The 13,198-nt window shown below is 42.4% G+C and overlaps 1 protein-coding gene across 1 annotated transcript in view; it reads right to left on the bottom strand.

Moving 5' to 3' along the window:
• HECW1 (HECT, C2 and WW domain containing E3 ubiquitin protein ligase 1) overlaps window positions 1-13,198 on the bottom strand; it is a 227,039-nt gene that overhangs the window by 47,536 nt on the left and 166,305 nt on the right. Inside the window, exon 19 of the mRNA XM_044294350.1 lies at window positions 12,212-12,332. Within this exon, the coding sequence (XP_044150285.1) occupies window positions 12,212-12,332 (121 nt within the window). The remainder of the gene's footprint in view (window positions 1-12,211; window positions 12,333-13,198) is intronic.

The following is a 13,198-nucleotide window of genomic DNA, read 5'->3' as shown; positions in this document are numbered from 1 at the left end:
AAGGATGGGGGGGATAGGGGAGAGAAATTATCGATTTGATATAGATTTTATATATTTTTTTGGAACAAGTGGCGGCTTAAGGAAGGGGGGGTCTTATTGTATGTGAATGAATTAAACTGTTTGTAAAAAAATAATATTATTGTCTGTAAAAAAGTAATAAAGATATAATAAAAATTAAATAAAATAAGAACACCTATTTAGCTGTAGCCTTACTGAAGCTAACAGCAAGAAAAGAGAATGGCAAATGCACCAGGAGCGAATCTCTGAGAGAAAGCTGTAGGAGACATTCATAGACTGTCCAGAATCACAAAGCCATGCATGCTAGTAATGTATTCGCTGTACTGAAACGTTGTACTACTATGTTGTACTACTATGTTGAATTACAATCCCCACTTTCACTTAGCAAAGAAAGACTTTGTTTGTTACAACTAACTGACCTGGTTACTGACTCCAGCACTATCGGCCATTGCAACCACCTGCCTTATACCCTGACAAAATACTTTTCAAGGGCACCCCAGTAACCACCACACAGAAGACCCAACATCAGGGTGTGCCCTAAGGTAAAAAAGCGGGGCCCTCCTGTCACTGCTCTGGCCCTAGGAAGAATCTGTGTGAGGATTGCCACTGTGATTGACTATGCCAGTCACAGTGCCTCATCACTGTCGGGGACAGTCTTGCAGTCTAAGCTTATCCAGTCGGATGAAGTAGCTGGAGTCTGGAGTTACTGCTATGGATCTGAAGAGGGCATGACTACAAAGGTCCTGGCAGGGCAGAGACTGCACACATTTACTCTGCTGTGTGTACCAATGTGTGCTATATGCACACTGAACTGTCACACTTTATAGAAATACGTGTGTAAGATGTAACAGCTCAGTGAGCAGATAATACACAGATTATGTACACAGCGCACAGTACATGCTGTGTCCACATAACTGCCCTGCCAGGACCTCAGGGACGGAGGACAGAGTCTCCTGCTTCTACTGTTGGCATTTGGACTGTTAGATTGAGGAGACAAAGTGTGCCTCATAGTCCGAAAAATATGGCACATCAAATATTCACATATAAGCTTTTAAAACGAGATTAAAAATATTTATGGTAGTGTCCCTTTAACCTAAATGAAAGATATATGCAGCGAAACATACTGCCTCAGTCTATCAATAATCTACCAAATAGTAATGTGAAATTCACAGCTTCATAAATAAGCATTGTCCATACTTTTTATTTTATTTAACAGCTTCTCTTGTGGCACATGGCAAGTACTTACTCCAGTTGCTTCCTTTTAAAAATGAGATCTGCTAGTAAACTACTTCCCATTAAAAATATATATAGAATATAGCACAGTATCACCGTTACACTCTCAGCTTGGTTAGCCCTGAAGACAGGAAATGGTCTTCATGAAAAGTTGATATTAAATGAAATATTCATACTACATCTGTTCACTTTCATTATCTTGAGTCTATGCCCATGTCATAGAAAAGAATAATCCAGTAGTGTGTACGGAAAGAGACAATAACACACTGCTAAACAGGATTACCTGGATTACCTGAATTTACTAGAGAACAGACGAAACACCAGATCTGGAAAAATGATAAAAGCATATTGTCCCCAGAGTAGTTAATACTACACCACACAATGCACTCTTAAACCTTAGCTTTTTTTGTAATGTTCCCTTCTCAACACCACTGCTTGCTTGAGTAGTAACCCATTCCTTATCCTTAACCACACAGGAAGCCTGCATATTCCTTTGTGACTGCTGGTCACACTTATTATTTTTTAAAGGCAACAAAGACCACGTTAGGGTACGGCCTGAAGCAGTTTTAAAAGTCAAAACCAAAAGTGAATTTTAAAAATAAGAGAAGTCGTATCTATTCTTTATATTTTCTTTTGTTTTACAATGCACTCCAGATTTTGGCTTAACTGCATCCAGAAATCTGATCATGTGGTCTCACCATTCTTGAGAACAATATATCACTCTGTGATTGGTGTATTATGTCAATCACCAGATTCCCAGTTGCCACATTTACCATTGCCACAATCACCTACTACTTTTACCTCATTGACCTTTTGCTTTGACCAGCAAGCTAACCATGGAATAGACTCTACAAAATAATAAGACCAACAATAAACACCATGATGTGGGAGATTTATCAAAACTAGTGCAAAGGAAAACTGACTTAGTTGCCCATAGGAACCAGATTGATCTTTTAATTTTCCAAAAAAGCTCTAAAAAATGAAAGGTTGAATCTGAATGGTTAGTATGGGCAACTAAGCCAATCTTCCTTAGCACCAGTTTTTATAAATCTACTCCAATATGTGCAATCCACATAAACATCAAAACACAAACCCATTTCACTCTTTTATTTGTCTTTTTCTTGTCCAAATTATAACAAAAATACAGCCCTTTCACATGAGCCAAGAGTGTGGACAATGATTGAGAATGAGTGAATTAATGAACATTAGTTCCCTGATTATTGCCTGCTTGTTAGCTGCATTTACATGCAGCAATGATTGGGCTGAATGGGGGTGAACAATTGCTACCACAATCGTTTGTCTCCATACAGTCTCCTAGTTTGTTAGCAGCACATCCCTGCTTCATGTGCCTCATAAAAGATGCGATCACCTAATGAATAAGCGTTCACATGAACACTCATCCCCAATAATTGTCCATGTAAAAGGGCTAATTAACTAATTAGCATGCAGTAATTTACATGGATAGGAAGCATGGGTCTATATTACTCCGGAATGTGGTCTGGAGATGCATACAGTCTTCCGACTGGTTAATTCAGAAAAATAAATTCTGCATTGATGACAGAGAAAACTGTCCCAATCTGCTTCAAATGCTAGCTTTGATGGACATTGGAGCAGGTTGATAGAGTGCCTCAGAGGATTTACATTTCTAAGGCTGAGTTCACATCAGCGTTCACCATTTCCGTTCTTCTGCTCCATTATAGGAGCAGAAGAACGGAAAGGATGGATTCGGCACATAACTGATCCGAATGGAGACTACGGACCCCATAGGCTATAATTAGGGATGAGTGAACCGACTGAAACATCCAAAGTCGATTCACATAAAACTTTGTTCCAATACTGTACGGAGCAGGGGCTCTATACAGTATTAGAATGTATTGTTCAGGAAATGGTTTTCCCACGAGACTTCGCGAAGCACTAACTTCGGCTCATCGGAGCCAATACATTCTAATACTGTATGGAGCTCCTGCTCCGTGCAATATTGGAATGAAGTTTAATACAAATCGACTTTGGATGTTTCATCCGAAGTCGATTCACTCATCCCTAGCTATAATATTTTTTTAAATCGAGACAAAAGTTGTGCATGGAACTTACCATTCCATTCTCCTCTTTTTGGGCAGAAGTGGGCTAGTTCATTGCCTACCAGGGAGGGGTTGCAGGAAGCTCTAGTTAGTTCTAGTATAGTGTTGGGAGAAGATGGGAGAAGATGAGTCAAGATGTAGCAGTGAGGGGAAGGGCCCCCTCATGCAGCAGAAGTCTCCCAGGGAAGCAGCTCATAGAGCACCATGACTCCTTACAGATAAAGAGAAAGAGTATTGTGATGGGGTTAACAGTCCAAGGCACCCCACTCCAAAGGTACCAGAACTGCGACAGAGTCCAGTAATCAGACAGAAGCAGAGTTTATGAAAAATAAGACAGGATGTCCAGCTTCCAAAAAAAGACGTTGTTCTTTATTCCAAAAATGACACAGGATAAAAACAATCCAACACAGCAAGCAGGTCTACATGTTTCAGATGCGCTAGTACTAAACCTTATTCATGACACATTGGTTGCTGAATGACTACATATTTAAATAGCTGAACTTCCTAGCACTCGCAGATGGTTTTGATTAGCAGGAGTGAACACACAAAATTGGGTTCCGTCTACTATCCAAATGCCTTGTGAATATAAGGGCAAGGATACACATAGAAATAAAAAGTTGGATATGTCAAAAAAACACATAAACTGTTTTAAAAGTATATATGAGCAAAGATCAGTAATGCAGATCGTGTTTGTGATTTAACCCGAAATGTAGACTGGCTGCTGAAACATTTCTTACTCTGGTATATGGGATGTCTGAAAGGTGTATATTGTTTGTTATCAAAGTAGTTATGAGTGGCTGTTGAAACCACTGCTGAACCTGTTTTAATGTAATTGCAGCACGTACAAATGCGGTGGCCGCATTTAAATGTGCCTTTGTGTCTCAACCAAGCACTTTTTTCTTTTTTACTGATGTCACTATCAGTGAAAAGACTTGGGCTGATTTTTTGCGCACTAGTCGGTGCGCAACATGGAATGCATCTGACACCTGCAGAGCTGATGTCAGACCACTGTTCGTCACAATTTAGAACAGGTAAGTGTTTTCTAACTATGGCACAAATTTGTGAAAATTCCAAACTGTAATTGGTGACAAAACAGGGAACATTTTTTGCGGCTGCATTAGATTGTCTGTTTATGCACGATGGTGGTTCGGGTTGTGCTCTGTCCGAAAAAATACATTGGCCTTTACTCGATCTAGAAGCAGAGTTTAGCACAGCAGAGAGATAAAGCAGAGTATTCAAGTGTGCCTGCCAGCTTATGCCATAACCTTCTGGAAGCAAAAGAAAGTCAGAATATTGTCTGGATGCAAGTTTATTCAAGTACAGTGATTGAACTTTTACTAAGTCTGGACTCAACTTATTCTTCACCTCCTACAACTCATCCCCTTTATTTCTCTAACCCTGGGGATCGATGGTATTCAGATAGGAGCACCGTGCAGTAACTGTATCCCTTACTTGTATCATTCAGTTCTAGGTTTAGTGTTTATTTCGGCATTTGATGTTTTTTGTTGAGCCCGCTCCATATACAGTGAGTGCCAGCTGGGATGAGATGAGAGTGCCAACTGGGATGAGAGACTAATGCAGATTCTGGTCATTTAACCCCTCCAAGGCTGGACTTAATAGTGACTGTGGCATCTGAGTTGAAGGATGGAGGCTCTCTCTGTCTCCCCCCCCCCCAAAAGAGTGGTGCCATTTGGTTGTCAAGGCAGTCCATGGGCAGACTGGTCATAGACCCTAAAGGGAAAAATTTCTGAGGGGCCAATGCCTACCCGAGCCCACCTCTTGGCTGCCAGCCAGGTAAATAAAGATCTGATGCTCTCAGTATCAATTAATGTAGGTCCACCACACACTTATGAACTTAGCCAGCGGCTGAAAGTTCTGCCATACCCAGGACGATGATACAGTTTCATACTGTGGTGCAGGTGGCAGTATTTTGTTCTGCACTATAGTATCTGGTTCTGCTGGGGCAGTATTTTGTACTGCACTGTGGTATTTGGATCTTCTGGGGTGGTATTATGTTCTGTATTATGGCATTGTTGGCAATGCCGACTTCTGTTGTCCCACCTTCGGTCTATTTGGACCCGCCTACAACATGAGGACATTTTTTGTTTTTTTCCAAGGCCACCTTAGGTTTTCAGTCCACCCCTGTGACAGTCTGTTTTGAGTCCCAGGCCTGCCTTTGTAACCTACCTGTGGCAGGGCTTAATAGGAAAGCATCACAAAGTATTACAATCTATGTTATAATCGATCAAACAACCTTTCCAAATTATGGGTAGAGTGCAATTGTAATGACCGGTACAATAAAGGGAACATCAATTTTAAATCATAGTGAAAGTTATTTTTTTCCTTTTTTCAGTGCAATCATATAAAATGTGAATGTAAAAGCAAAAAAAGTTAGGGCTCTTGGAAAGCGAAGAGGAAAAAGCGAAGAAAAGAAGAAAAATGCCCGCAGCACCAAGGTGTTAAATGTGTGAAGGCCAAGTGCAGGGAATTTTAAATAAAATCATTGTGTCGCCTTAGTCATTGTGTCGCTTTAGGTCATTTTTTTGGGCCAAAGTAAAATGGTGACATCTGAATCCAAATTCTGCTCTACAAAGGCAGAGGCTCCAAAGGGATGGACAGTGACATCTAATGTTACAGGGACAGACCATGGATTTTGATAGCAGCAGTTTGATGTCTTTTTTCCTCTGTGGTGGCACTGTTGGACTTCTCCACAGACTCCGGCTAATTGGTGGGGATCTCATCATAGGACATCTTGTGATCAGTGTATTGTGAGGGATCAGGCTTGTAAATTGGATCCAGATCCAGACAAAGAGAGTATCATAATAAACATTCATGCATTTCATGATTAAAAGGCAACCTCACCATATAAATGGCTATAAATGAAGTCCACAAAATGTACAAGAGCCTCTCTTGTGTGACTAAACATTTACCTTCATTTACAGCAAGGTGAGACACACACTTCACCTAAATATCATTTACAATTATAATGCATAGCAGTACAGGCACACAAAGACCCTATTGTGTCCAGCATAGTCTTCATACAGTACATGAATCTTTACAAGCTGCTTCGCAAAACCAAGGTCGAAATATTTATAACTTGCGAGGTCTCCTGAGGATGTGTTTAGTCAAAATACTCTGACTTAGTCATAAAAATGATTGTGCTTTAGGGATTCATTTTTATAGTTTCTCGGAGAATTACAGTAGTGAGAGCAACTTGATGAAAGCTCAGTGAATATTATTTTAACCTCAGTGGTCTGATTTAAAAGATTCAGGGTTGCCAAAGGCCAGCAGGAGAACAAATCCTTCTCTTAAAACTAGACCAGTTCATGGCTGGCATGCACAATATCATGGACAGTTTTTCAGCCAAAGGCAGGAGGTTTACCCTGGTGAATGTCAATTCTATGACAAATAACATATAGCCAGCTGATAGAATGCAGAAAGAGTGACCATCGTCTTTTATCCGGACATATCAAATAGCAATGTCAGGCAAAACTAAAAGAAAAACAGTTCAACAGCTAATGTACATATAGACGTATTATTGATTCTATGCCATCAGTAATCTGGGTCCATAGACTCCATTTGGCTCTGACTTATACAAAGCCATGCAGAGGTGGCATACTCCCACATTTGCTGTATTGGAGAGCTATTCTTCTGTTTTATTTTATGCAAAATTCCTAAAGTGAAGCATATTTTGAAATATCTGTAAAAAGTTCAAATATCTGTAAAAAATTCAAATTACCCCCTTTCCCCATAAAATATAAAGATCATATGGACCTCTGCATCTCAAAACTCCTGAACTATCAAAATATAAATGTATTTATCCTGTAGGCGAATGCCGTAACAGAAAAAAAAATCAAAACGGCTGCTTTGCTGTTTTTTTTTTTTTTAGCATTTTACCTCTCCCCAATTTTTTTTATAAAAAGTGATCAAAATACATATGCACTCCAAAGTGGTATCCCTGAAAGCTACAGATAACCTGGCAAAAAATCACTTACCATATCACTTTGTAGACATAAATATAAAAAGGAAAGGGGTTAAAATATGGCGATGCAAAGCAAAAATCTGTTTTTTCTTTTTTTTTTTATGTATCAAAACACAAGAAAAACTATATAAATGTAATATAGCTGTAATCGTACTGACCCGGAGAATGAAGAGAACAGGTCAGTTTTATCACATAGGGATCGCCATAAAAATTAAGTTTTTTTTTAATTTTTTTATTTCAACCCACTTAAAAAAAAAAATTCAGCTTTCCACTACATCATATACAATATTAAATGGTGACATCAGAAAGTGGCACTTTTCCCACAAAAAACAAGCCCTCATAAATCTATGGAAATTGAAAAATAAAAATGTATGGCTTTGGAAAGGCAGGAAGTAAAAAAAAATGAAAAATGTCAGTGCCTTGAAAGGGTTAAAAAGGTATTTACTTTATCTATGGATTTCCTTGTACTAGGGCAATTTACTTGAATCTAGTGATACACTATGAGTTTACAGGCATTACATAATAATCGACCAACAGCTATTTTATGTTGAGGGGCTAATGGTTAATCTTCTACCACGCATAAGAAACAGACAGTGGCGTGCCTAGGGTGTTTGGCACTGGGGTGGGTCCTTTCTCTGGTACCCCATCCCCCCAAATACTTTAAAAATATTGTACCCACTCACAGTAGTATTGCCCTCATTGTACAACCTTCACAGTAGTTTTGTACAGATGAGTGCCCCCTCACAGTAGTTATGTCCACATTGTGCCCTCTCACAGTAGTTATGCCCACATTGTTCCCTCTCACAGTAGTTATGCCCACATTGTGCGCTCTCACAGTAGTTATGCCCACATTGTGCACCCCTCACAGTAGTTATGCCCTCTCTGTGCCCTTTCACAGTAATAATCCCCATTGTGCCCCCTTCACAGTAATAGTCTGCATTATATCCCCTTCATAGTAATAATCCCCATTGTGCCCCCATTATAGTAATAATGCCCACATTTCCCCCTTCACAGTAATAATGCCCACTGTGCCTCCTTCATTGCAGTAATGCCCTCTGGCTCTGTGCCCCCTCCATAGTAGAAATCCCCATTGTGCCCCCTTCACAGTACTAATACCCATTGTGCCCCCTTCACATTAGTAATGCCCTCTGTGCCCCCTCCATAGTAGTAATGCCCTCTGTGCCCCCAGCTGTTTGGAGAGATGGCAGCACTTATATGAGAACTGCTTTGTCTGTTCCGTTCACCTGCTCGCCGTAGCATTTGCAGTGATGAGCAGGTAAACAGAGCAAAAAAAAGCGGACAACCCCTTTAAAGACATACTTGGAAAACATTACATACAGTGGTACAGAACAAACAGGATAATACACCCCCACATACCTCTTACATCCAGTGACTTCTCTGATGTAGATATTCTCTTTCCTCTTCTTCTCCTGTTAGGCTACTTTAAAACTTGCGTTTGGGGTTCCGCTTGTGAGATCCGTTTGAGGGCTCTCACAAGTGGCCCTGAATGGATCCGTTCATCCCCAAAGCATTCTAAATGGATAAGGATCCATTCAGAATGCATCAGTTTGGCTCCATTCCGCCTCCAGAGCTTGCTGCGTTTTGGTGTCCGCCTTGCCGTGAGAGCCAAACGGATCCGTCCCGACTTACAATGTAAGGCCTCATGCACACGAACGTATTTTTTAACGTCCCGCAAAACGTGGTTCCGTTGTACCGTGATCCGTGCCCGTTTTTTCGTCCGTGGGTCTGCCGTGATTTTTGGAGGATCCACGGACATGAAAGATGAAAAAAAAATCTAAGTCAAGTTTGCCATTGAAATGATAGGAAAAAACGGACACGGATCACGGACACGGATCACGGACACGGATGACAATCTTGTGTGCATCCGTGATTTTCACGGACCCATTGACTTGAATGGGCCCGTGAACCGTTGGCCGTGAAAAAAATAGGACAGGTTATATTTTTTTCACGGCCTCGAAACACGGGTCACGGGCGCGGTGTAAAAACGGTGCACAAGCCGAGTTTTCTACGGCCCCATTGAAAGTCAATGGAGCCGCAGAAAAAAACGGAAAACGGCACAACGGCCACGGGTGCACACAACGGTCGTGTGCATGAGGCCTAAGTCAATGGGGACCGATCCGTTTGATGTTGACACAATATGGTGCGATTGCAAACAGATCCGTCCCCCGTTGACTTTTAATGTAAAGTCAGGAGTCCCTATTAATATACCATCGGATCAGAATTTTCTCCAATCCGATGGTATATTTTGCCTTGAAGCGTCCCCATCACCATGGGAACGCCTCTATGTTAGAATATACCATCAGATTTGAGTTAGATCGTGAAAACTCAGATCCAACAGTATATTCTAACACAGAGGCGTTCCCATAGTGATGGGGATGCTTCAAGTTAGAATATACTAAGAACTGTGGACATGACTGCCCCCTGCTGCCTGGCACCACCCGATCTCTTACAGGGGGCTGTGATCCGCACAATTAACCTGAGGAGCACCTATAAATACAAAAGATGGTATCTGTTCAGTGCGGATCCGTCTGCATAACAGCTTTTTCAGATCTGAGTTTTCAGGCCCCCCTCCCTCCCCAGTATTAAAAGCATTGGTGGCCAGTGCGCCCCCCCCCATACTAAAAACAGCGATGGAATAGTAGGAAAGTAAGATTTCTGTTTGTTAAACTCTGCAGAGATGAGGCGCGGCTAAAATAAGTCACCATGGCGTCTCGTCTAAGGCTACTTTCACACTTGCGCTAGGTGCGGATCCGTCTGGTATCTGCACAGACGGATCCGCACCTATAAATGCAAACAATGGTATCCGTTCAGTGAGGATCCGTCTGCATTAGACAGCTTTTTCAGATCTGAGTTTTCAGACCCCCCTCCCCAGTATTAAAAGCAATGCGCACAGACCTGTCACTTACCAGTAGGAGGAGCGCCGGCCACAGACAGCGCAGGCAAGTATAAGCTAAGTAACCATGGCAGACAGAACTGCAGTAGCGTCCTGGCTGCCATGGTAACCGATCGGAGCTCCAGTGATTAAACTGGGACTCCGATCGGAAATGCTGCTCCGCTGGGAAGGGAGGGAGGGGGGGCCGCACTGGCCACCAATAATTTTAATACTGGGGAGGGAGGGGGGTCTGAAAACTCAGATCTGAAAAAGCTGTTATGCAGACGGATTCTCACTGAACGGATACCATCTTTTGTATTTATAGGTGCGGATCCGTCTGTGCAGATACCAGACGGATCCGCAACTAGCGCAAGTGTGAAAGTAGCCTTAGACCAGACGCCATGGTGACTTCTTTCAGCTGCGCCTCGTCTCTGCAAAGTTTAACAAACGGACATCTTACTTTCCTACTTTTCCATCCTCCTCCTCACCTTCTCAACACCCCATACTGCCACCCCCAATACTGTGTCCACTGTGCTCCCTAATACTTTCCTGCAGAAACAGTCCCCCTGAAAATACTGGTACCACACACTTCCTTTCAGATCAGAAACCCATATAAAACCCTAAATGAGATCCCTCAATCTCAGACCAAACCCCATTTAGACCTCTATGACCTCCAGACCCCAATTAGACCTCCAGACCCCCAATCAGACCCCATTAGACCTCCAGACCCCCAATCAGACCCCCCCAGTCAGACCTCCAGACCCCCAATCAGACCCCCCAGTCAGACCTCCAGACCCCCAATCAGACCCCCATTAGACCTCCAGACCCCCAATGAGACCCCCATTAGACCTCCAGAGCCCCCAATCAGACCTCCAGACCCCCATTAGAGCACTTCAGACCCACCAGTCAGACCTAGAGGCCCCCCCAGTCAGACCTCCTGACCCCCCCAGTCAGACCCCGCATAGACTGCTCCAGACCCCCATTAGACCTCTCTAGACCCCCCATTAAACCTCCATATGAGACCTCAGATCAGACTGTAAAATAATAAAGTCACTTACCTCTCCTGTTGCCACTCTCCCTGTCCTGGCTGTCTTCTCTTCTCAGGGCCCGCGCTGCAGTCACCTGACCTCCTGTAGCGTCATGTCAGAGTGCGCTCTGTACGCTCTGATGCTGCAGGCAGCCAGGACACAGCAGCACGGGCCCTGAGAAGAGCAAGCAGGAGGAGGGGTAAGTACTGCACAGCGCTCACAGCGCTTCACTCCCCCTCCTCCTGCAGACTAGTTTCTGCTGTAGCTCAGGGGGCGTGTTCATGTTCTCCCTATCACAGCTCAGGAGGCAGATGAAGGATGAAACTGAGCATGTGCAGCCTTCTCAGTGAGCAGGACAAAGAAACAAAAAAATCTAACAGCAGGTGGTGCTATACAGGTATTGAGCTATATTACATTTTAAATTACATGCAATTATAAAATGACTCAGATCCAGGTGCTGGTTTAAAAACTGTAGAGTATTTTTATGGGACAACCCCTTTTAAACATGCAGATTGATAGGCTACTATCAGGAACAAAACTCTTTGTTCCAATCACTGCCTGATCACTAAAAAGAGTGGAGACCTCTGAGTGGGGATGAATGATCATTTTATTCATTGTTTGTCGGCAGTAGAACCCTCTTTACACAGGGCAATCTGCTGCTGGCAAACAATGATTTCATGTGTCGCATAAAAGATGAAATCACCTACGGAACGGGCATTTGTCTGTTCATCATGTCATCAGTGGCACATTCATATATGGGACTATTATTCGATAAAATGCTCACCCCAATGATTGCCCTGATCTGTCTTGCAAAAAGTCCAAACAAAAGGAAGTTAAAGACACAGTAGAATAGATGGAGTGACTTAAAAAATGCATTTCCAGACAGCCATTCATCCATTATAATAGTCACATGTAGCTTAATTGATAGAAGTGTCCCTTTAAAATACTCACTTTAGATAAGATAAAAACATACACTTACTTAATTTTTCCCGGGCCTTGTCCATATCCTTTTGCTTCAAGTTTCCTGTAAAAGTTTCTTAACTTGGCTTCAAAATCTCTTCTGTATGGGGATGGAGCCCTTGCACTAGCACGTTGCAAACCTTAGAACAAAAAGGTATCTGATTATGTATCTTGGATATCATATCTGTTATTATTTAATATACTGTGTACTCCTGCATGATAGCCTCTTTGGCTCTTTTGGTTTCATTAATGGGTTGTGCAAAAATTAAGGATTGGTTGAAAGGAAGCTTACGTAACTGCTTTCCAGTGCTGGCTCCCCACTCCTTCTCCTCCTGACCTGCGATGCTCCGAGAAGGAGCGAGGAGCCGGGAAGCAGGTAAGTACGCTTCCCTTTACAGGTGCGGCCAAGTGTGTTTGTGTGGGGGGCGCGGAGGGCCAACCCCCAACATTCATGCACAACCCCTTTAAGGCAGTGCTGTTATCTGTGCCTCTTCTTTAGCTGTATTACATAAAGAGAGTTTGGGTAGTCTGAAATTTACCTACACCTACTTATGAGACTAAGGCCTCTTTCACACGGGCGTCATGTTTTAGGACCGGATAAGATGCGGGTGCGTTATGGAAAAATGTGTGATTTTTCTGCGCGAGTGCAAAACATTTTAATGCGTTTTGCACGCGCATGAGAAAAATCGGCATGTTTGGTACCCAAACCCGAACTTCTACAGAGAAGTTCGAGTTTGGGTTAGGTGTTGTGTAGATTGTACTATTTTCCCTTATAACATGGTTATAAGGGAATATAATAGCATTCTTAATATAGAATGCTTAGTAAAATAGGGCTGGAGGGGTTAAAAAAATAACAAATAAAATTTAACTCACCACTTGTTCGCGCAGCCCGGCTTCTCTTCTGTCTTCTAATATGATGACCTGGAGGAAAAGGACCTTTGATGAGGTCACTGCGCTCATCACATGATCCATCACCATGGTGATGGATCATGTGATGGACCATGTT

Source organism: Bufo gargarizans, chromosome 5 (assembly GCF_014858855.1).
Source record: "Bufo gargarizans isolate SCDJY-AF-19 chromosome 5, ASM1485885v1, whole genome shotgun sequence".
Classification (NCBI taxonomy): Eukaryota; Metazoa; Chordata; class Amphibia; order Anura; family Bufonidae; genus Bufo; species Bufo gargarizans.
Note: the sequence above shows the minus strand (reverse complement) of the source record. Positions and strands in the feature narration are given on the sequence as shown.